The sequence below is a fragment of the Perca fluviatilis genome, chromosome 19 (assembly GCF_010015445.1).
Source record: "Perca fluviatilis chromosome 19, GENO_Pfluv_1.0, whole genome shotgun sequence".
NCBI classification, from domain to species: Eukaryota; Metazoa; Chordata; class Actinopteri; order Perciformes; family Percidae; genus Perca; species Perca fluviatilis.
Window position 1 is genome coordinate 31,377,403 of NC_053130.1, and position 25,042 is coordinate 31,402,444.

The 25,042-nt window shown below is 41.7% G+C and overlaps 1 protein-coding gene across 2 annotated transcripts in view; it reads left to right on the plus strand.

The window, feature by feature from the left end:
- LOC120547952 (regulating synaptic membrane exocytosis protein 1-like) overlaps positions 1-25,042 on the plus strand; it is a 150,262-nt gene that overhangs the window by 34,444 nt on the left and 90,776 nt on the right. For both annotated transcript variants that reach the window (XM_039783784.1, XM_039783783.1), the window contains exons 3-4: positions 6,421-6,631; positions 11,451-11,462. In XM_039783784.1, coding sequence (XP_039639718.1) covers positions 6,421-6,631; positions 11,451-11,462 — 223 coding nt within the window. The remainder of the gene's footprint in view (positions 1-6,420; positions 6,632-11,450; positions 11,463-25,042) is intronic.

Sequence of the window (25,042 nt, forward strand, 5' to 3'; positions counted from 1 at the left end):
TTTTTATTTATGGTCAATAAACCTAATTTAAATTACATTATACCTAATTGTTTAGTTTAAAAAGAAAGCTGGAAATTATGAATTATTTTGCCTAATAGTTAAGATCAGTGGATGTTGAGTGAATCACAGACTGATTTATCTCAAAGTTTGGTCAAGAGACTGTTTTAAAATCCTCTCTTTTTATCTACCCCCCAACCCCCACACACACAACACACATTGTATCCCTATCTCCTCTCATTTTCTCTTCTTTCTTCTCATCCTCTTCTTTCCATCCTCCTACTCTTTCATTTCACTTCTCCTCTCCATTCCTCTTTTATCATTTCCTCTCCTTTCATCCCTCCTCACCTCCTCTCCTCAGCGTTTGTAATACTGGGTAGTGTAACCTAGGGTGTAACTTTGGGTTCAACATGGGGGTTGAGAACTATCTAGGGAGGTCCCGGGACATGTCTGCATGTATTGAGAAGAGCTAAACAAACATTGAAAAAATTTTGATAAAAAAACTCGAAAAAAGCGACAAAAAATCTAGAAAAAAACTCAAAAAAAAGAGACCAACGACTCTATAACATGCACAAAAAGATATACTGTATAACACAATAAAGGAAAGGGGAAAAAGCCCAAAAGCACAATATGGGCACTTTAACTGATCTGCCTACTCAGATAAAAGGTGGGATAACTAGCCTGCCTAGGTCAAATAAAAACTTACATATACAGTATATCTCCTCTCCTCCTGTGATTCTCAGCCCATCACTTCTTGTCCTCTTTGGTCTGTTTCCCCTCTATTTGCTCTCTGCTCAATCTCCACAGTGTGAAATCCAGTTAATCAACACACTGTAACGCCTAAATAAAACCAATACTCTTCCCCTCCCTTTCTCATATCGATTCGAAGAGTTCTCATGTCTGCAAAGCAGCCTGAAACAATAGATGACACAAAAAGTTGATTGCTGCGAAACACACAAACAGTACTGAGAACAGTGATATTGACTTGACTTAATGCAACCATTGTCTCCTTCACTCTCTGGTTTTTGTTCACTTTTCCTCCCCTTTATATAATTATTTATTTATTATTCATCCAATAAAAAACTCTCACCATTCTTTTCTAGTTTTTTAATTGTATCTTCACTGTTAAAGGGCTAATATACTGCATTAATATGAAGGAAGTTTCTGTAATGATTTTTCCCAGGTGTTTTTAAGTTTTTAGATTTTTGGATTGTCAATGTCAATGTCAAATTTATCTATATAGCACGTTAAAACAACTGTGGTTGACCAATGTGCTGAACCAGACAGAATATCAAATACAAAAATGATCACATAAAATACATTGTTACAAATCACATGAAACAAGAAAACAGTAAAAGACATCTGATGCCCAGACTCAGCTATAGGACCAAAGGCCAGAGTAAAAAGGTGTGTCTTTAGCAGGGACTTCGCCTCTCGAATATACAATGGAAGGTCTATTCCAGAGGATGGGAGCACCCACCGCAAAAGCTCGATCCCCTTTTTAGCCCAGCTTTTGGGACATCCAAAAGCAAGTGGTTGGTTGACCTCAGGTTGGTTGACTGGTGAATAGCGACAGTGACTGGCCATCTGGAATTTGGACAAATGCCAGAAGGGCCGCCCCCCTTTGGACCATTATGGGCCACTACTGATAATTTGTCTTTGGTTAATTTTGCTAAGTTATTTTATGCACGCAGCCACAAATATTCAAGATTGTACTGCAGCGAGGTTCGTGGATAGATTTACTCGGAAGGCAGAATTTCCAAGCTAAGTTATTGACAAAAATGTTTTGATCCCAGTCCTTCACTGAATAGCGATTTAAAAGTTCAGCCAGATACAAAGGGGCCGAAACCATTTAAAGCCTTTAAGACAAGTAATAAGATCTTAAAATCGATCCTGAAACGTACAGGAAGCCAAGGAAGAGAGGCCAAGACAGGTGTTATATGTTCCCGTTTTCTTGTACCGGCTGCATTTTGTACTAGTTGCATTCGATTTGGTAATGATTGATCGATCCGCAAGTATAGAGAGTTGCAGTAGTCTAACCGAGACGTAATAAAAGCATGAATAACTTTCTCGAAGTCTTTAGGAGAAAGAAAGGCCTTCACCTTTGCCAACAGTCTCAACAGGTATAAGCTGGATTTGACCACTAGGCTAATTTGAACGAACTATCAAAGATAACACCGAGACTATTGACAAAAGTTTGACTATAAGAGGCTACTAACAGAAATTTCCGTTTAAAGGTACAGAGGATATACTGTAACTCTACAGAATTTTTCTGTTTTTGGATTAACAGAAATGTCAGGAATCTATTTCTTCAATTGACGTCTTTATTATTTCTAAAGGTTTGTTTTTGTCTGTGCAAATGTTATCCGTATGGTATATCTTGTAAACAACCCATGTAACTCCTAGTATTATTTTACCTTTTATATTTATTCTGTTGATTTGGTATTGTGTGTAATTTTAGTTTTGGCTTTTTTTCTCTGTTGTCTCTTTTCTTTTCTTATCAGTATTTTAGTTTATTTCTATTTCAATTGGAGTATGTATTGGAGAGTGCCCTTCTGAGTTTTTTTTTTTTCATCTCTCCATCACATATTTTATGGATTATGTGTATATTAATCTGTAGGATTTTTATATGTGTAAACCAATAAACTAAACTAAACTTCATGTCGTTCTAGTTTTAGCCACACTTGGAATGGATAGGTTTGTCCGTTTGTCGGACGGTTGGTTAAGTCATTCCACCTCTTTGGATCAGACTGAAATGTCTCATCAACTATTGGGTAGATTGCCATGAAATTGTGTACATACATTTATGGTTGCCAGAGGATTCCAATAACTTTGGTGATCCCTGACTTTTTCTCTAGCGCCACCATGTGGTTGACATTTGGGAAGATGACTTGGCAACTAATAGTTGGATTGCCATAGCCTGGATGTCAGCCGAACTTAGCCTTTGAGGTCGGGAAGTTCGGTCTGGACTTGATCCGTTGTGGAGCAACTATGCTTCAGAGCTGTTCGGACCAATCAAATTACAATGATGGACAGATGATCAACAGTAACGTAATCAACCACATCACCAAAGAGCACTTGGGTTTGATTTTGTTTACAACAAAGATGGCTGCCGCTGAAGAATTGAGATGTGTAGGTTCCACCATTACGTCTGTTATAGACGACATCGACAGCGCATTCATTTTAAAAGAGGAACAGAGAACCATGATCTTCCTACGTCACATACTCCGTTGCTCTGATTGGTTGTAGGTCTATCCAATTGAGTGCAGAGGCATTTTCTTTCCTGGTTCGGTTGAAACACGGCTCATAATCACAGCCCAACGGAGCAGTATCAGACTCATATTCTGACTAGAATCTGAGTATGACGACGTCAGGCTAGGATTAAATACACTTCCCCAGAACTATAGGACCTGTTTAGTTTTTTTATATTTGTTTTTTATATTGATTCATTACTGCCTTATGTATTGTCGTTTATGTATTACTTCTTTTTTTTTTTACGTTTTTACATTTTGGTTTTTTTCCCCAACGCATTCTCATGGGTCCATATATCGTACGAAATCTCCTACAAAATTAGGAGATGGCCGGCTGGTCGGTTTGGATTAAAACCACGATTTTTTTCACCCAGCATTTCCTAGGTGAAAGTCTTTAGTTTTCCCCAGGAAGCGAACTCCGGTCCCTGGCTTCAAAGTCCTGTATGATAAAGGAACACGGCGACTTATTGAGACTTTAGCTTATTGCCCGTATCCCCCAGAGTTAGATAAGTCCATACATACCCTTCTCATCTCCATGCGTGTAGTAACTCTGTCTAACACACCTACCGCTAGCCTAGTTTAGCACAGATCCTGGAGGTAACCGGCTCAATCTAGCCTACTGCTCCCAATATGTGACAAAATAACGCCAACATGTTCCTATTTACATGTTGTGATTTGTATAGTCACAGCATGTACAAATAACAAGGTCACATGAGACACAGCCGTCTTCTAACCGTATACATACTGGGATCTATACTCTCAGAAGGCGAAGCGCTGCTACTTGGGCGGAGTGATTAGCGCAACACCTGAAAAGCACCGTTGTTACTCTCTGGTCCTCACCACAGGCTTCTCAGGTGCTGCGAGCAAATCACTCCGCCCAAGTGGAAGAAGTAGCAGCGCTTCGCCTTCTGAGAATATAGTTTCAAGTTTGTATACGGTGCTATTAAATTGAATAAAACACCCAAAATTCAATGGAAGTAGAGATCTGATCCTTAATTTTTGCTTGTGAAGAGCGCTTGCGTATATTTCCCTCTATTAAAAAAACCTTTTGCATCTTTAACACTTTTAACTAGTTAGGTGAGTGTTCGTTGGAATTGACTGTATGGACTGGGAAGCTGCAAATGAATACCATTGGGATTAATAAAGTGTCTGAACTGAACCGTAATGGCTTTCTCGATCCTCTGACTTTTCATCTAGAGCCACCAGTAGCTCTGAGTTTGGTCGTTTGTTCCACTACTTTGATCCAGACTGAGATATCTCAATATCTTCACGATGGATTCAAACACAATTTTGTACATTGACATTTATGGTCCCCAGACAATGTAAGGACTTTGGCGATCCCCTGACTTTTTCTCTAGTGCCACCAATAGACTTGACATCTTTGATTCGGAGTGAAATATCTCAACACGTTTTGGATGGATTATCATGAAGTTTGGCATTCATGTATTAACTTTATCAATCCGCTTACTTTTTTATCTAATGCCATCATCTGTTCAGCGTTTCTGTGTCCAGTAGGGCTACTTTGGCTTACAATCAAACACCAGCAAAACTAAGGACATTTCCATCAGCCTCATCTTAGGGGTTGCTCCGGTGCCGCTGGAAATTCTGCCGGATGTCACCCTTTTCGGCTGGATGTCCATCACCATCCACTTTCTTTGTGTTGGCGTTCTAAACTCCGGTGGATTTATGAGGACTATGGTTAACTTCTCCTCAGATATCTGCAGGGTAAATCCAGCCAGCTAGACTAAACTGCTATCTGTCCAATCTGAGTTTTCTTTCGCACGACTAAAACAAATTTGTAATGTACACATGTTCCACCAAAACAAGTTCCTTCCGAGGCTATTTTTTGCAGAGGCTCTGTGGATCTGTCCGGCGCTTAGCGCCACCCAAGACGATTGTGATTGGTTTAAAGAAATGCCAATAAACCAGAGCATGTTTTTCTCCAATTCCGGAATGCTGTGTGGACTAGCCAGACCCTCCTCTGCAGCGCTGTCGAGGAAGGTCTGGCAAAGCGAGACTAAACTCAGCTGTACTTTACATTTGCTGCTAATTACAATAGATATGTTTAGCATGCTAACACTTTAAACCAAGATTGTGCTACAGCCTCTTATAGACACTAGCATGCTGATAGATTACCAGGGCCACACGGAATCAACAGACTGAATTTTCCGGAGATTCTAAATGATAAAAAAAAAATATATATATATATAACTCAGAATTAACACATCTCCAGCCCAAGCAGAAAAACAATCTATATTCTGCAGATTTTCATTCTGTAGATAACACATCAAAAAACACCCACAACCATTACTTTCTATGTAAGCTCACACAATGGCTGTGTGACAACTTGATGTGTGTCAACCCACGGTATGTTGCAACCTGTTAGGATACACCACTGTCCTATTTCCAAGTGTTGACATGTGTCAATTTTTCAGAAAGGCAGTTATGTTAGCAAATGGTCTCCCGAGAGCAGCACATCCCAGCTTCTGTACTTCGACTACTTTTGTCTGTTTTTATCTAGTTTTATACAGTCTATGGTTTTGATGCGTTCAATGGTTGGTGTCTGTATTATGCATTTGGATCATTTAATTGTCAAATGACCCCCATAAGTCTTGTTGTGTATGTATTTCCACACTGTATGTTAGGGCTGGGACAATATGCTTTTGTCCTGATTCAATTCTTTCACGATACATGGGTGCCGATTCGATTTGTAATGCGATCTTTATTTATTGCAATTCTAGAAGTATTGCAATTGGATAGCATTCAGTAATGGGATTTTCTTTTCCTTCTTTAACAAAAACAAAAGTTGAATAATAAACTTCTAGAGACAGTATATAAGGAGACATTTCTAAAAACTAATTGTTTTCTAAAAAGAATGCACATCACATAGTCATGTCAGTCAGTCAGTCAGTCAGTCTGGATTTTCTGCTTTTTCTGCTTTTGCTCAGTTTTCCTGGATACGTATATGATGTAGTTGCCCTTGGCGGTACCGTATAAACAGAAAATATTTAGGTGAATCATTGGTAAAAAAAAAATAAATAAAAAATAACGATGTGTAAATAGATTTTTTTTTTGCATGTACTTTATTTGCATTTCCATACTAATTCGGAACACTATGAACTTTCTAAGAGGCTAAAGCATTCATGTTTTCATCCTGTTGTGTTTCTTCCAGAGGTATCCAGCAGCAGTTGTCCAGCTACAGGGAGACGGTGATCCGGCAGGCTACGGTGGCGGCGGGCTCGGCTGTTCACCGGGACGACGCGCCAACCTGCGGCATCTGCCACAAGACCAAATTCGCAGATGGCTGCGGGAACCTGTGCTCGTACTGCCAGACCAAGTTCTGCGCCCGCTGTGGGGGGCGAGTGTCGCTGCGCTCCAACACGGTAAGAGAGATGTGGACCACAGGGTGTCAATGTAACATCTTCCCATGGCTGTTTACTCATACATCACGTAAAGGTTAATTCCCGACGAGGTGTGCATTGCCAGGTAGGCTATCAATGGACGACGGCAAGGCGTGAACCGCCCGACACGCAAGCCCATTAATACCTGACAATGGACACCTCAAAGGGCATGAACCCGCTTATACCATGGCTTATACTGTGCTAGCAAGATTCTAATTAAATAACTTTATTTACATTTGGCAATCAGCAAATATAAACTGACAGTAAGTTTAACAACAAGACACGCTAGCTTTCCAGCCATGTCATTGTCCCAAACATTTGGAGGATTCCCTCATTCGGTGCTGTGATGACACGTCACTCCAACATCTTCAATCGGTATTCTACTGGGTTGACATGTGATGTCTGTGAAGGCCACAGCACATGAGTCACATGATTTCCATACTCATCTAACCATTCAGTGAGCCATCGGGCCCTGTGGATAGGGGCACTGGAGACCACTCCTATCAGGATAGAAGTGTTTTATTATTGATAGGATCAAGTTGATCACTCAGACTAACTTTGTAATGATTTGCAATGACTCTTCCCACTAAGGGGAAAAGTACTAATGGAGCCCCAAAACTGACAAAAGGCAGTAAAAGACAAATCAAAAATCTAATTAGAATTAGGGCTGTCAATTGATTTGAATATTTAATCGTGATTAATCACATGATTGTCCATAGTTAACTCGTGATTAATCGCATGATTGGCCATAGTTAACTTGCGATTAATCGCAAATTAATTGCACCATTCTTATCTGTTCTAAATGTACTTTAAAATTGATATTTTTCAAGTTTTTAATGCTCAAGTGGTATCTGAGACTTGGACGTACTCCGGTGCTAACTCAGTTTACATCGACAGTACATATAGCATACAATAGCTTTAGTCTTGTGGATCTTGCGATTTAATGATCATTGATTTAGTTAAAAATAAATAAAAGTAATAAAGCCTGTTACTCAGAACGGAAAGTCTCTCTTTAGATTCAGTGTGTGGCTCTTAAAAGAGTCTTTTATTTGTGATTCAAGATCAGGATCAGTGATATTCACTACCAACAATGTAAAGAACCCATGACTTAAGTTTTTGTAAGCTGCCGAACCGAAAAACTGATCTTTTATGAAGACAAATGTGGATTCAGATGTGAGGAATCAGCAGGAATAATGGTAAGACTGTGGGATCCTGACACTAAGCTAACGTTATGTCCTACATTACGTGTGTTAGCTTAATTTACGGACAAATGCTGTTACAGCAGATTTAGGCATTTTTCTGTTGTTTGCTAGCAGACGGAATTGACTAGAAGGCACCTTCAAATAATACAAGTCAATGGATAGTGGAGAGTTGTTTCCCTCTCCGGTGGGCGTGGCTTTCACAGTATGACGCAATGCACTCTGTCTCTATTGCGCTCACCATCTTCCTCTTGGCGTGCTCGGTGTTAGCTGACAGCATCACGGATACCGTTCTCCGGGAACACCTTCAGCACACCGCGGGTCTCCTTGTAAATCAGACCAGAGACGCGCTTCACTCTGCTGCGGCGAGCCAGACGGCGCATGGCGGGGGCACTTTACAGTATCTGATAACCATCCACAACGTTATTGCTGCATTGCTTCCTGATTTCCCAAAGTACGGCGCGGCCCGAGGACCAAGTCATAGAATAGTTGAGCATTAATCGCAAATCAAAAAAATGTAGTGGCGTTAAAAGGGGGGATTTGCGTTAAGTCATTATTATCACATTGATTTTGACAGCCCTAAACTGAATACATTAATAAATAATATTGACTGTTAACTAAGTGTGTTAGAAGGAATATAAAGCTGAATAATTTTCCTTTTAACTATTCCCTATTTCCTGTAAGCTATTATCTAACTTGTTCAATTAAACATTATAACAGTTATGTCAAGTGGTTTGAACCAACTGTTGTATGAAATTGTTCTTAATGAAAAGATTATGTGTTGGGTCCTGTTTCCAGCAGTCTTCTACCTCAAAGATTTTTTGTTTGCGGGGCAGCATAAAGTTTATACCCATCATGGGATCCAAATCTGCACCAAAGACACGTACACGTACACATGCAGCTGTGTCCAATCAGGCCATAGCAGGGCCTCAGGTGTTAGAACTCAGGTGGAGGTGATGAGCAATGGCACAAATGTGTGTATTTATGTGTGTAAGGTATGCTCTGGATGTGTGCTGATATTTACACACATCCTGTGTGTGTTACCACGTATTTATGTGTGCCTTCACCCATGTGTGTGAATGTAATCTACGCCAGCATGCGTGTATTTGAGTGTGTGTGACCCAGGCAGGAGCTTGTAAAGGTTAATTGGGCATTAGACTGAGCTGTGGACAAAGGGGGTGGTCTCCCACTCTGTCGCAGTCTCCCAGGGGTCCGGAGGTGCCCTATACACACACAGCAGGGGGTAGGTGTGTGTGCGGCGCACACACACACACACACACACACACACACACACACACACACACACACACAAAGTACATCCTAATTAGTTACTACCTGACATGGGGAGAGTTCAGCTGTGGGGTCCTGGGTGTTGTGTTGGGGTGGGGGCAGCTACATTCAGTGGGAGAATGTCTTTGAAAGGTGGATTTTGCACGTTTACACACACACACACACACACACACACACACACACACACACACACACACACACACACACACACACACACACACGTAAGCTATCTTGAACAAAGTCTTCACATGCAAGGTTCTACTGTTAGACTTGTGACTTGGTGTATAGTTATTCCTTAATATGATACTTTTGTCATTGCGTAATGGTAGCAGTGTGTCTTCGCAGTGTTCATCATGTTACTTTTCTCGTGTAGAGGAGTGAGAAGGGAAATTGCGATAAATAATGATGAGAAAGAATTATTAAAGGTAAATAATACAGTCTGGAAATTTGACACTGACACTTTACAAGACAAATGGTTTGTCCAAGCACTTAAAAGAACAGCCTAGCTCAGCTTTGGGTACAGGGGGAAACAGCCAGCCTGGCTCTCTTAGAGTTCAACTTATAAACTTAAGTTTGGCAAGAAATTGTTTTAACATTTCTGCTTGTGTGCGTGTTAAATCTTGAGCTACAGATGTGCTAGGTGTATTTTTTTAAGTTAGGACAGAGCTAGCTGTTTCCCCCTGCTTTAAATCACTGTGCTAAGCTAGGCTATTTGCTGCGCTCTAGCTCTGCTTGTCCTTTTTATATTTCTCTTTGTGTATTTGTTAAACATGATAGAAAGTGTTAATTAGTGAGCTTTACAGGTTTTGGTAGGCATATTTGTGAACTTTAGTGAGGAACAGACTAGCTTGAGCCCTATTTCCAATCTCTCGCTAAGCTAGGCTAATCGCCACCTGGGTCATGCCGCGTACTTAAAACATGAAAGTGGTATCAATCTTCTCATCATGCTCTTCGAAAGAAAGCATACAAACACATTTCCAAAAATGCTGAAACATTCTTAAAAAAATAACCTCATTGTGTTTTCTTGCCAAGCGACCTCTTGCTGTTGAGTGAATAATAGCTGTCCACTCTTTGTGGGCTTTCACACCTGAAAGTCCAAACCAAGGTTCATGTTTTTGTTAAATTATATACATTTGATCCGGTAAGTTTTGGTTTCACACTGCAGTTATGTAAGTGCACTAAAGAACTATAAGTGACAAAGCTACGTCCTGTTGTCATCACATACGTGAGCTGCGTCTCACGATACTTGTAACTGATTGGTTTGTAGACGGGCTTCCCCGTCCTCTCGTATCCTCTCTCTGCTGTCGGAGGTTTTTCCAGCTGACCGCTGCTCTCCCCGTGCTACCGCGGCTCTTATGTTTTGTTGCATTGTTGAGAAGGAAGACACTGAAACTTTACTTGGGTTTTGAGGAGCTGTAGCATTAATTCAGAGACAAACTGAAACCTACACTGTACATTTAACCACTTAACATGTGGTTAAATGTCCGTACCAAACAAAATAGGTGTAAAAGCCCCCTTAGTAGCAAAGGCGGATTTGGTGTGAAGTGTTATACATGAACAAAAAGTTTTAGGGTGGATGGTTCTCAGTACAAAGTGTGTGACTTTGACACCATCATAGTTAAGGCATTGTTTAACCATTTCAACTTAAGGATACAATCTTGAAGTTCTCTATTTCGTTGTCTTTGGTGGCGCTTATGTCGATAAGCATTAATTGCATGTGTGTTTTTGGATGTCACTTTCACTTGTTTTTGAAATTTCATTGTCTGTAGGGATCACTCTTTTCTTTGTTCGGCCATAGTAACCAATTACTCGCAACGTTAGCCGTACTGTAAAAAACAGTTTACAGACAAGTGAGTTGATGAGTGAGTATGTTGCGTTAGCACCGCCTTCCCTCTCAGGTGGACCAATCACTGCTGGGTGATGGAAAACGCATCACTGTGTGCCGCTTGAGATTTTCCCCGGGAATGTCGCCATAGACACCCAGTTTGTAATACTATGAATGCTAGGGCTTAATCAGTGGGCCATAAGCTCAATCACCATTGTGTTACATCATTCAGCAATAGATACTGACTAAACAGACATTTATGTAATTTAAAATCTTCAAGATTATTACTTTAAATTGGATATTTTAGAGTTGTGGCATATTCTTTTCTGTTCAGTAACTGTAACATTATTGGAAACTGAAATATCTTTGTATTACAGTGTGTTACTGGTTCGGGTGTAGGATCATTGCCATGCTTTCAGATATCATCTTTGCTCACATTCTCCCTGTCTTTCTTTTCATTATACATGGATGGCTGGCTGGGCTGCAGGAGGACAAAGTGGTGAGTGCTGTGCTTTTTTTCTTTCTTTTCTGGACTACATAACTCTGCCTGCAACCTTTAAGACAATCCGTCTTAATGGCTTCAGACAGTATGTATGTAAGGGTGTATGTAGGCTACCTATCAGTCATCCTATGTGTCTATTATTATCACAAGTAGTGCAAGTTGTATCAGTAACAGTAAGTAGGAGCCTTATTGGTTTAAGATGTCACGCGGCATGTATTATCATTTAATAAAAAGATGCTTTAATCATCAACATATACAATGATCCCCCACACTAGACTTCATCATCTCGCGACTAGATTAAAACAATCCATTCATCCATTGTTTTTCCATACCATACTCAAGTCAGGTCAAGTCAACTTTATTGTCAATTTTGTAATATGTGCCAGACATACAGAGCAATTGAAAATAGGTTTCTCTCTCACCCATTGTGCAACATGACATGTACAACAAGTATAATGTAAATTAGTATAAGTAATTTATACAAATAAAGACAAAAAAGAGAAGTAATATATACAAATAAGATTTAAAAAAGATAAGTAATATATATATATATATATATATATATAATTATGACAGATAAGTAATATGTACAATACAGTAATGCATATCTAAATAGTGCAAATGTAAGGCAAAACCAAACAATATAGAAAAAGATATTGAAAATGTGCAAAAGAAAAGGAAGAGTTCCTGAGTTTCTTCTTTTATACAGTGGTCGGTGCTGATCCTGATGGGGGAGGGGGGTTCAGAGTCCAGAGTTCTTGGGGGCAGAGGGGAGGGAGAAAGGGGAGGGTGTTGAGCTTCCTGAAAGCCTGGGGAATCAGTCAGGTAGAACAGGCTCGGAGGCTCCTGTACCTTCTTCCAGATGATAGGAGGCTGAAGATGCTGTGTGAGCGGTGGCTGAGGTCACCCACAATGCTGATTGCTTTGTGGGTGAGGTGGGTTTGGTAGACAGGAGTGAGTGGAGTGGGACAGCATTAATCCGCTCAGCAGCCTTCACTATGCACTGCAGGGTCTTCCGGTTGGAGGCAGTGCAGCTCCCGTACCACACAGTTATGCAGGTGGACAGGATGCTCTCACTGGTGATTCCTATAGCATTAACCAGTATGCAAACATTGAAACAACCTGGACCTCAGAGGTAGATCATATAGACAAACCAATACACTATAGACAATATTCGATTTTGCAAGTGAAAAATGTACTGTGTGGGTGAAAGTGGCTACACACCTATGCAATCATGAAGAGAAGGTGTAAACTCCATGGAGAAAAGCCCAGGCTAGGAACACGCTTGGTATACTGACAACATTTAAGATACTTAGGGGCCATCCACACGGAGACGCTTTTTGATGCAAACGCACATGTTTTGCATCGTTTCGGCCAGTCGTCCAAACGGATCCTGTAAACGCACTGCATGAAAACACACTTTTTTGAAACCTGTTCCCAGGGTGAAAAAATTTGAAAACGGCTCCCTTATGGCTTCGTTTTGACAGTGAAGACGCATATGTGTGAATTGATGATGTCATCGCCACCCCCCTCGGCCGCATAGCCCGCACCGCTGATATAAGATATATTGCTAACGTTATGTAGCTAGCTAACGTTAAACATCGCTAAAGTAGCTGACCACTCCAGCAGGGACGTAACGTTAACGTTAGCTTCTATGGTGAGCTGTTTATAAAGTGGAAGGAGACAACTTATCAACGAGTTGCTAATCTGTCTGCTTATCAACTCCTTGAACGGATTAGAGCAACTTTTAGCACGGCTTATTGTAGAAAGGCTACCGCAAAAAATTTTTTTATTGATTGATGTTTGTTTGACTGCCGATGTTAGCTAGCACGCTAACGTTAGCTCTGCTAGCTAGCGCTCTGCTAGCAATGTAACAATGTAAGCAAATAACATTTCTTGCGGTGGCCTTTATAAAATGAGCAGTGGTGAAAGTTATTAAAGTCTACTCATGTTATGAACGGAAGTGGAAGTGAAGAATATGCTCTTCTTCTCCATTTTTTGTGAATTTCTGTAGCAGAAACAGCGCCACCTATAGGCCTGGAAGATGAAGTAGCGTGTTGAGTCTTACAAATGGATCCGTTTGGACGGGCATTTTTTTTTACACGGTTCCAGGGAAGACGGGGAAAAAATAGATCGTTTTGGTACGTGTGGACGGGGCCTTTTTTTAACAGATTTTTGCAGATTTGTTTTTCACCATGGGGTATACCTCACAGAAAGCTTGTTTAAAGGCATCTGCCTCCCGAACACTAATCCATACATTTATATAATTAGCAGTTTCATACATCAGTGTTTCCCGTTTGTTTAAAATAAAGCCAAATATCCATTCCAATGTTTCCCCTATTCATTCTCAGCAGTGCCTCGCCGTAAGTCCGTGAACAGGGCAACTGTCTGTGGTGAGTTCACATGTCTGTAATAATAGCAGGACAGTCGCGTACTATCTGGTAAAGTCAGTTGAACAGGTCAAGATCACGTTGTCGATAGCCTACCGGTTACAAACGGGCTAGTAAACGACTGTGAGTAACATGCTGCAGTTCCGATGTTTTTAGCAGTACTAGACAGAACATTTTTGGTTGAAATAGATTGGTGATGCTGTTCTGCCCTCATTGTTCTCCGTGTTTATTTCTGACTCTCTTTAATACAGTCTATGGTTGGACTCCGTTTAAAAAATAGCCTTTTACATGCTTGTCACCAACTGGTCATCTGGGGTCTGCTCTGTTTAATTTGGCATGCTGTTAACACACCAGTCTTAGTTTAGTTTGAATGAAATCCTCCTCCTGGCAATTTCTCCTGGTGTTGAATTTTCAGTGTAGTGGATAAAGACTTTAAAGTAGTAAGACATTTTAAAGTGGTAAATTTGAGAATGGAATTTGGGGTTGTGTGCCCCCCCGATCATAGGGTTCCCCCACCTGCCAGATCCCACTTATGTGTCCCCTGGGGACACATAAGTCTTTGGTGTATTGGCCTGCTCCATTGCTGTGAAGAAGACTTCCTCCGCTGTGTGGCTGCATGGTTAAACGAAAGTTAAGCAGAATCATCCGATATGATACTGCTGGAGAAACGTTCCCGGCGGACAGGCCTTTAACACCTTCCTCTGCTTGTGTAGTTGTGTCAGGTTTAGAACCTTTCTTGGCCTTGGCTGCCTTCCCTTAGGGCAGCTGCCAAACCAGCACTTTGATGATACTTGGCTGGGCTTGAACGCCACGGCTGTCCAAGAGTGCTTTGGTGGGCTGTACGTAGCAGTCTCACTCCCTTGCTGAAGCTCGGTACAACAATCACTGGCTCTAAAGAGGAAGATTTTGGCAGACTGGAGGCCTTATGTAGCACTGGCTGTATAGCTGGACATGGATTCATTTAATTACTTGGGGATTGATTAATTTTGCCTGGCACAGCGGTACAAAAGTGCAAAGTTACTCTTCCTGCTTTTTCCACTCTACTCAAACTAAACACTCAAAGTTAAAGTGAAAGTGTTGGCAAGGGTATTTCCTGTGCCTGAATGATATGTAGCCTACATTATCAGTGTGTTGTACCGTCTAGATCAGTAATCTTTTAATAAAGTGCCTTTTAAACTGGGTTTCCGTGGGTTTTTAAGGTCAGTTCCTGGGAACATGTAGCACACAAAGGTATAATGCAACATCACTTTTATTTAACTTTAGTTACCACAGTGAGTTTACATAGCGATCCATAAGCTGAAGTAAAAAAATTGAGAGCACACTTTATCAAATGATAGTGTAGATGTGATTGCTCTGGTGTTGTTGCTCGCTGTTTTTTGGCGTATGCGCCAGGCGGGCAACTCCATTGAACTGAATGGACGCCATTTTGTAATCTTGTATCAGGGTCAGTATAATACATTTTTTTACTACACTGTAAACCTTTGATGTAAATTTACAGCTAAAATCTCACAGTATCTTACTGTTTTAATGTTATACAGGATCATTCTAAATGGCAATGCATTCTGGGAGAAAATAATAATATTACAGCACTATCTGCAGGTGTTACAGATTACAGGTATTTACTGTTATTACCAATGCATCTTATAAAATAAAGTAAAACGCGGGAATTAGTTTGTACACTGCAACCAGTTACTGTGAATTCAAATAATACAGTAAGAAACGGTATGTCTATTTACATTAAAATACAGTATGCTTACTGTAAATAAACATTAGTTTACTAGGGAAGCGGCTGCCAGTATATTACTGTAAATTTACGTTGAAAAGTTTTACAATGCTCAGCAGTGTGTTAAAAAAAACTTGATTGTTAGTGGTGGATTATATCACCCAGGCTCTCTCTTAATGTCATCTAATATGATTTTTAGTTTTTAGTTTAAGCGTATAGCCATGTTTGAACTAGCTGTGATTGGCCAGTTGTGTGAACAAAATTAGGGGTGTTTGTTAAAAGCTGCTGAAAGCACACATATTGGAAAAAACAGTACTATTAGTTTGTTTAAGAAAAAGTTGCCATTCCTATCAAGACTTATGGAGTTAACCATGCACACAACATATGGTCCAAGGTGATGTTCTAAGCCTGGATTTTTAATTGTTTGCGATAGGATGGCCCCGACCAAGAATGTTCATAGTCGAAGCAGAACTGTCAAGTCTTGCCAATCGTGAACTGATTGTCGAATCGTGTGATTCGACAGTAGGGGTGACTGTTGGTCACGGATCATGGAAAGTGAAACTTAAATCTGTCATGGGGCGGTTGGATTTATTTACCCACTTTAAAAAGATTTATTAAAAGCGTCAAAGATTGGCGACGAGACGAAAACCGATTTAGAGCGTTGCAGGGAAAAGTTGCAGCGGTCTGAACCGGCCCCGGAGAATCAACGAGCGCCCGCAAGCACAGTACGTGGTCGAGCGACCTAGAGAGAGACTGAAGAGAGCGAGCGTCGTTAAAACAAAGCCGTAGGGCTGCAGCTATCGATTATTTTAGTAATCGGATAAGAAATACTTTTGTTTTATCGAAGAGCAATAATATATAATAGTTTGGTTTAATTTTCGGAAAAAGCTACATTTTTATTGCCTACGTTGCTTACAATATCATCTTTCAAAAAACTAAACATTAAGTGCATTTCAGTGCCATATTACTTTGTTTTTTAAAGAAAACATTTTCTGAAATGCAGTAACAACCTCAAACTAAGGCATACATTAACAACATACATACATAAACATTACCTTAAGTTGTGCAACTTAACTTTCAGAAACTTCAACCTGTAATCTGTATATAGGCGTATATGTAAATATTAGTTATACTCAACCTATTTTCATTTATATATTTGATTACAATGTCACACAGCTCTGTTACACTTAATGCTAGTAGATCGTTGATCAGCTGTTTCTCCGTGAAGAGAGAGAGTGAGAGAAAATGGTGCGCAACAGTCAGCTGTTTTTCCGAAGGGATAGTCAACAACGCACCGTTGTGACGAAAAGAGAGCTGAGCCAGAAGGCAAAGCTCTCGAGCTACCGGTCAGTTTTCGTTCCTACCCTCACCTATGGTCACGAAGGCTGGGTCATGACCGAAAGAACGAGATCCAGGGTACAAGCGGCCAAAATGGGTTTCCTCAGGAGGGTGGCTGGCGTCTCCCTTAGAGATAGGGTGAGAAGCTCAGTCATCAGTGAGGAGCTCGGAGAGCCGCTGCTCCTTGCGTCGAAAGGAGCCAGTTGTGGTGGTTCGGGCTCATCTGGTCGATGCCCCCCGGGGCCCCTTAGGGAGGTGTTCCAGGCACGTCCAGCTGGGAGGAGGCCTTGGGGAAGACCCAGGACTAGGTGGAGGGATTATATCTCCAACCTGGCCTGGGATCCCCCAGTCAGAGCTGGTTAATGTGGCTCGGGAAAGGGAAGTTTGGGGTCCCCTGCTGGAGCTGCTCCCCCCGCGACCCCACACCGGATAAGCGGACGAAGATAGATGGATGGATGGATAGTCAACAAGTCGGCTCTTTAGATAAAATTGTGGTCACCGCCACTATGTGCGCAGGCACACATATACATGGAGGTTTATGCCTGGACACAGAGGTCCAGGGTTCGAATCCAACCTGTGATGATTTTCTGCATGTCTTCCCCCTCTCTCTCCCCTTTCTCATCTAACTGTCCTGTCAATTAAAGATGGGAAAAAGCCTACAAAATAATCTTCTGTGTAGTTTTCTCCAGCCTGTCTCTTCTCTTAGCCCCTCACTATTTCACTCTTTCTTCATTTTGTAATCTGCGCCGTCAGTCTTCATGGCATATGTGCGACAGCAATAATCATCCGTGCGGAAACACCTCAAGCGATACATTGGTAACATTGATTAAACGAAGCTTCGAGGCAAATTGTTTTGCATCAAGGTTTTTTAGTAATCGAATTATTCGAGTTACTCGAGGAATCGTTTCAGCCCTACAAAGCAGTGAATCAGAGAAATATCAATAGATATGCAGCTGTAGCAAGTATCTCACTATCACCAACCTTATCCACATTCATATTTAGGGACTACAGGTGGAAATTAGCAATTGTTGCTATAACCTGGCCCAAGACATATTCTCTTGTATTACAAGTTTTGGGCCCTATCTTGCACTCAGCGCAATTGCCTTTGTACACCGACGCATGTATCATTCCTATTTTGCCACCGACGCACAGCGGACTTTTCCCTCCACAGACGCACGTCGGTAAATTAGGGAATGTATTTGTGCTCCCGGGGCGGTTCAGCGAAAAGAGGAGGCGTGTTCAGGCGCAAACGTTCCCTGATGCTATTTTGTAGTTTCAGAAAACAATTCCGCCACAGACCAAGAAAAACCTGGTCTAAAGTCAGTGGCGCAAGTCTAAAGTCTGTGGCGCGTTATTCAGATGCTATTTTAGGGGCGCATGCTTGGCCATAATGTAGCGTGCGCACAACGTGCATACACCTTGCTTCTCTCATCTACACGGACGCAGCAATTCCCATTTTTGTAAACCATACATATTTACAAGGGAAAATATTACTGAAAATGCGCTTCAGGTGTTCGGATAGGTCCAGGAGGCACTTTACAGTACAGTCCTCAAAAAGTCGCAGCATTCTTTGTGGCTTGTTGTGTTTTACACAACATTTCCATGAATCATGGATGTGTTGATGACATAAATGAGGAAATATTAGGAGACTTGATGTTGAACTACGCTGGGATTGGACACCTGAGGGTCCGGGAGTGGCAATGCGCGATGCGCTCCTGGTGGAGCGGGTGGACGGAGATGGAGTGGGGGGGAAGAGGAAGGGGCACAACAGGTGCAGGTGGTGTGTTTGGAGGCCTACGCTCCATGGCTGCAGCAATCCTCTCCAGACTTGAGGAGATGCGCCCGAGAGGCCGCAGCAACATCGCCACCTTGACTTTGCCGAATCCCGGACAGCTCCCGCTGGCGTGCGCCAGGCAAATCCGCTACAAGTTTACACTCGTCTCGTCAAGAATCTTTGGTCTGAACTGGAACTTCACGGTGCTGCGAAGATTCGACTGTGAGACTGACAGTCGAATCAGCCTCTCAAAGTTTCCCCTCATGTCTCCGCATACACACCAAAAATGAAAATATTTTCACTAACATCATCTTGTCCTTCTGGTGGATTTGTTGGGTGTACTGAAGGAACTGGGATGAGTGTGCTGTCTTGCTCACCTAAGAACATGTTTTGAAAGTTGACGGTGGAGAAGAGAAAGATAAATAAAGTTAATAATAATCATAACGGTATACGGTGTGTGGTGCATGCAGCGTTGCACGTTGTGCTGACGATATTCCGGGCTCATTATCTGCAGCAATGGCTGCGCTCTCGTGGAGAGATGAGTGTGCGTTGTACTGAAGTGTTGATGAAGTGCAGAGGACGGCGGTAATTGTCTGATTGAAATATTTTCAGAAGTGGAGAGAGTGGATGGAGAGCATGCAAGATATTTTGTACATTTTCTAAATTCTTAATCATACATTCGGGGCTGCAACTAATCAACGCTTTCATTATCAACTCATTTGTCAATACGTTTCGGGATGCACAATATGGATTCATTTCAGCCGATACTAAAACCGATAATTACCTGCTTCTCGTGGCCGATACCGATGATATCACCGATAATTTCACATTTGCGTATTGTTTTATCTTTTCAATATTTTCATCTTATTTTTCTACAATTATTAGTTTTTTTTCTGCTATAAAACAAACAAATCTCAATGTCTTCTGTGAGAAAATCAGGTTTATTCTGGAACAATAAAAATAAAAAAAATTAAACACCACTCACCACACAGGCCTGGCTTATTGCACGATTCAAGCCATGTTCAGCGTTAGCTCGGAGGTTGCTCTTGTTGTGAAGGGGCAAAAGGCTTATCCTGGCAATGTACTTTTGTTGATCTAGACTAGAGTGGTATCAATCTTCTCTGCACATTCACAGAAAGTGAATAAGCTTATTTTCCAAAATGTTGAACTGCTTTAAATCACCTAGCCAGTGGTGGAATGTAACTAAGTACTGTACCACTTTCTACTTCGCTACATTTCAGAGAGAAATATTGTACTCTTTACTCCACTACATTCATCTGACAGCTTTAGTTACTAGTTAATTTACACATTAAGATTTTATTATTATTATTATTATTACACGTCAATGTAAGCTGACGCTTTTATCCAAAGCGACTCACAATTGCTATATATGTCAGAGCACACCTCTGGAGCAACTAGGGGTTAAGTGTCTTGCACAGGGACACATTGGTTGATGTATCGGAGTGGGAATTGAACCCAGATCTCCCACACCAAAGGCATGCATCATATCCACTACGCCATCACCACCCAAAACACACATAGTTTATAACATACAGGGCCCTATCTTGCACTCAGCGCAAATTGCCTTTGTACACCGACGCATGTATCATTCCTATTTTGCACCCGACGCACAGCGGACTTTTCCCTCCACAGATGCACGTCGGTAGATTAGGGAATGAATTTGCGCTCCCGGGGGCGGTTCAGCGAAAAGAGGAGGCGTGTTCAGGCGCAAACGTTACGTAGTCCTATTTTGCAGTTTAAGAAAACAATTCCGCCACTGACCAGGAAAAACCTGGTCTAAAGTCAGTAGCGCGTTATTCAGATGCTATTTTAGGGATGAATGCTTGGCCATAATGTAGTGTGTGCACAACGCGCATACACTTCTCTCATCTACAGCAGTTCCCATTTTTGAAAACCATACATAATTACAAAGAAAAATATTACTGAAAATACGCTTCATGTGTTTGGATAGATCAGGAGGCACTTTACAGTACAGTCCTCAAAAAGTAGCAGCATTCTTTGTGGCTTGTTGTGTTTTACACAACATTTCCATGAATCATGGATGTGTTGATGACATAAATGAGGAAATATTAGAGGACTTAAGGAGACGTGATGTTGAACTACGGTGGGATTGGACACTCTGGCGGAATCTGGTGAATCTGGAGTAATGCGCGATGTGCTCCTGATGGAGCGGGTGGACGCAGATAGAGTGGGGGGAGGAGGAAGGGGCACAACAGGTGCAGGTGGTGTGTTTGGAGGCCCACGCTCCATGGCTGCAGCAATCCTCTCCAGACTTGAGGAGATGCGCCCGAGAGGCCGCAGCAACATCGCCGCCCGGCCATGACGGGCATTTGTTACTTTGCCGCATCCCGGACAGCTCCCGCTGGCGTGCGCCAGGCAAATCCGCCGTCATAATAGCAATCCGCCACGGAACAATACGCCTGCTCTTAAAGGGAATGTGAGATGACGCTCTGATTGGTTATTTTCACGTTACGCCCAAACCACACCTAGCTACTTCAGACCAACCCATTTTAGATTTGCGTCGGGCGCAAGAGTCATTTATCCCGCCGGTATAATAGCAACAGCGCCAGAGATCCGCCCACAAAGCTACTTGTGTTTGGCATTTCATACTTGCGTTTCAGATTGTTAAAATAGGGCCCACAATGTTTTATTATAAATTACACTACCCAACAATATATACAGGCCTACAAGTCCAGCTCAAATGATTAGACTGTTTGGATTATTTCCACTTTCTAAAATGTGAGGGTTTTTCTGCATTAAAGCGCCCATATTATGCTCATTTTCAGGTTCATAACTGTATTTTAAGATTGTACCAGAATAGGTTTACATGGTTTAATTTTCAAAAAACACCATATTGTTGTTGTACTGCACAGCTCTCTCTCACTGCTGCAGATCCTCTTTTCACCTGGTTTCTGTTTTAGCTACAGAGTGAGACCTCTTTTCATCTTCTTCTTCTGTACTATCTTTGATTGCACTCGCACATGCTCAGTAGCTCAGATGTAGAGCATGTCAGCTAGCTAACTCTAGAGACAGTAAAAGAAAGCCTGTTTCTCCAACTTTGGTCAGTTACAAGGCAGGATTAGCTGGGAGACTTCTAAATGAGGGCGCACATGGAAGTAGTTCTTTTGTAGATTATGGTGAACTTGTGTGTGTTGTAGCAGTGCTTTGCTATTGAGAACGACGTAGCATGCTAGCGTTAGCATTAGCGTTAGCATGCTAATGCTAACGGTTAGCATGCTAACGAGCTAACGGTTGTGGTTAGCCAGCTCATTTCGGACTGTGACGTCACAGTCCGAGCAGATTTTGAACAGCTCACTAGGAGACTGAAAGAAGGACACATTCAGAAACCGTATCTCACTCAAAACAGCATGGATGGATTTTTTTGTTGAAGTTTGTATGTATGTGGAAGCACCAGAGACACAAAAGAACACCCCAAATCCCAGAAAAAGTGATTTTTTCATAATATGGGCACTTTAAGTAACATTACTATGTTACATTTTCAGTGCAGGACCTTTACTTCTAACAGTGTGGTATTTTTACAGTGTGGTACTTTTACTTAAGTAAAGGATCTGAGTACATCTTCCACCACTCTCCTCTTCTCAGGACCGTCTTTCCGGCACCACAGCAGTTTCCCTCCCTCCTCCCTCACAGCCCCGTCCTGATTTACTTCAAGGAGTTTGATTTAGGAGACTCAGCATGTTCATTCATGTTAACATAATAGTTGTGTACCGCAGCTTTGCCCTGGGGGGGAGGTGTCCATGAGCTCCGAGACAAGTCTGTGTCATGCTTGTGTAGATTTGTTCCAAAGCATCACAGAATGCCACGCTCATTTACTTTTGTCAGCGTTAAAATGTCACTAACCTTGGGTGAAGGAACGACCATCATGTAAGCTGACACACACAACTCCCTTTTGCTGGCCGATGTGACCTAAAAAGTTGAAGAGGAATGAGCTACCAAATAAAGGCAAAAATGCCTGAAAAAAACTATTGCATTTGTGTCTGATACTTTTGCAAATGTATATCAATTGATCTAAGCCAACGAGGAATTATGGCTTTGTGCTGCTTTGTGTCGGGGTTGCAACGCGCTAGAAAAGCCTGAGCGATGTGTCATCCGCTGTTAACGCCACAGCGCCTCATGATTACTATTGATCGCCAGTCTCGCTAGCTGCGTCCGTCTCCACGTCCATCTCTCATTGACTGGCTCACAAAAAAGCAGGCTCACACGCACATGCACACACACACAAACACACACGCACGCACACACACACACACACACACACACACACACACACACACACACACACACACACACACACACACACACACACACACACAAATACAGTCTCACTGTATGCTGTGGAGGAGGGTCTGGCTAGTCCACACAGCATTCCTGGATGGGAGAAAAAAGTGCCCTGGTTTATTGGCATTTCTTTAAACCAATCACAATCGTCTTAGCCGGACGGAGCCACGGTGCCTCTGCGAAATCGCCTTGGGAAGGAACTTGTTTTGGTGGAACATGTGTATGTTCAAAAGTTGTTTTAGATTGGACAGATAGCCTAGCTAGCTGTCTGGATTTACCCTGCAGAGATCTGAGGATTAGTTAAACGTAGTCCTCATGAATCCACCGGAGTTTAAAATGCCAACACAAAGAAAGCGGAATCAATCCCGGAGGTGGAACGTCGTGGATGTAGACTAGCAGCGCACAAACAAAGACGACACATGCGTATGTACACATACATACATGAGCGCAATTCCCTTTCTTCGCTGGGAAAGGGAGCTCAATGTGGCTTTTAGTGTGACAAGTCCTCCAAACCATACGACGATGTCAGTCGTTTGTTCCTACCCTCTAATACGACCCACAGTAGCGTTTTATATAATAGCGCCTGGAAATAGGACCTAAACCAGAGAACGTCGGTCGCGGTTTTGAACATAAAGGTCGTGATTTTAAACACGTCTTCCTGTTGTGAAACGATTGCAGTTTGGTTAGGTTTAGGCACAAAAACTACTTAGTAAAAGTAGAAAAAGGTTGGGTTTGGGTTAAAATCTGATGTTACTTCATATCCGGTTACGCACGTGATGCTAAACTTTACGTTGGTAAAGTTAAAAAGATTTGCCATGGTCGCAGTTTGGTTATGTTTAGGCAGCAAACTACTTAGTTAAGTTTAGAAAAAAGATCTTGGTTTGGGTTAAAATCAGACGTTACTTCACTTCCCGAAGTTTGCACACGTGACGCTTAAAGTTCGTAAAGTAAAAAAAAAAACTTGCTGTTTGCTTTTCCTGCTCTGCTCCTGTCATAATTACTACGGCTACTAGAGGGCGGTGCCACAAGAAACATAAATTGCTAAATGTTACAGCAAAGGTTGCAAAAAAAGTAGTTACTTAAGCAGGTCTGATAACTAAAAGGCCAACTGCATTTGCATGGATACACAAAGTTACATTTAAATTGCTGTTGATGTATTTTTTAACAGTGTTGGGGATTTGAATGCTTAAATGTCTCAAACCATAGCTTTAAAGTTAGAAAAATGTTCCTTTCCAACTGTACCTCAATGCGATGTTATTTTTCGGCCTGTTCCAGTGCTTCATTGAGGCTTAAAAAACGTATTGTAGTATGGTTTTATGGCTGCGCCATTGCTTAAATGGACATTCTCGATGTCTACATGGTTTGTGCATTCAGCAGTTGTACACACATAGTCCAGCCTGACAGAAATTGATTGGACTCTTTGGAAACTTTTTGAACTCCATCATTATTTAAAGCAAATGTGTCAAACTCAAGGCCCGCGGGCCAAATCCGGCCACTTACAAATTCTGATCCGGCCCGCATATCAATTTAGGTTCACAATACATTTTGGCCTGCCTAGATGTGTGCCAAACCAAAAAGATGGGAAACTGTTTTTCAACTTGCAATTATGCCACACTCAAAGTACAATTTGGCAAATTCGCCGACTTTGAGACTCAGAAATTCCCACAGAAACTGAGAGTTTGCATATTCAGGCTGTGAAATAGGTTGCTGTGAGTCGGCTGTGTGGTAGCCTGCTTTTAATAATGTAATCTTTGTTTTGCTTGATTTGCCAAATTCTATGATGGCTAAGGAACTTTTTTGCATCACTTTTTCAGGGCTTTATGTCGACAAAATTGTAAGTGAGAAGGCTATATGAGACCCCCGATTTAAAGGATTCAGATAAATTGTGCCTCAGTTAATACAAAAATCTTTTAACAACCACCAACACAATAGTCATCTCAGTTTTAGTCTCTCGGGGAATAAAGCAGTCAGAATCTTAAAAAAAGTGTACAAACACACACACTTTCCTCTCTTGATTTCTTTTTCTCTCTCA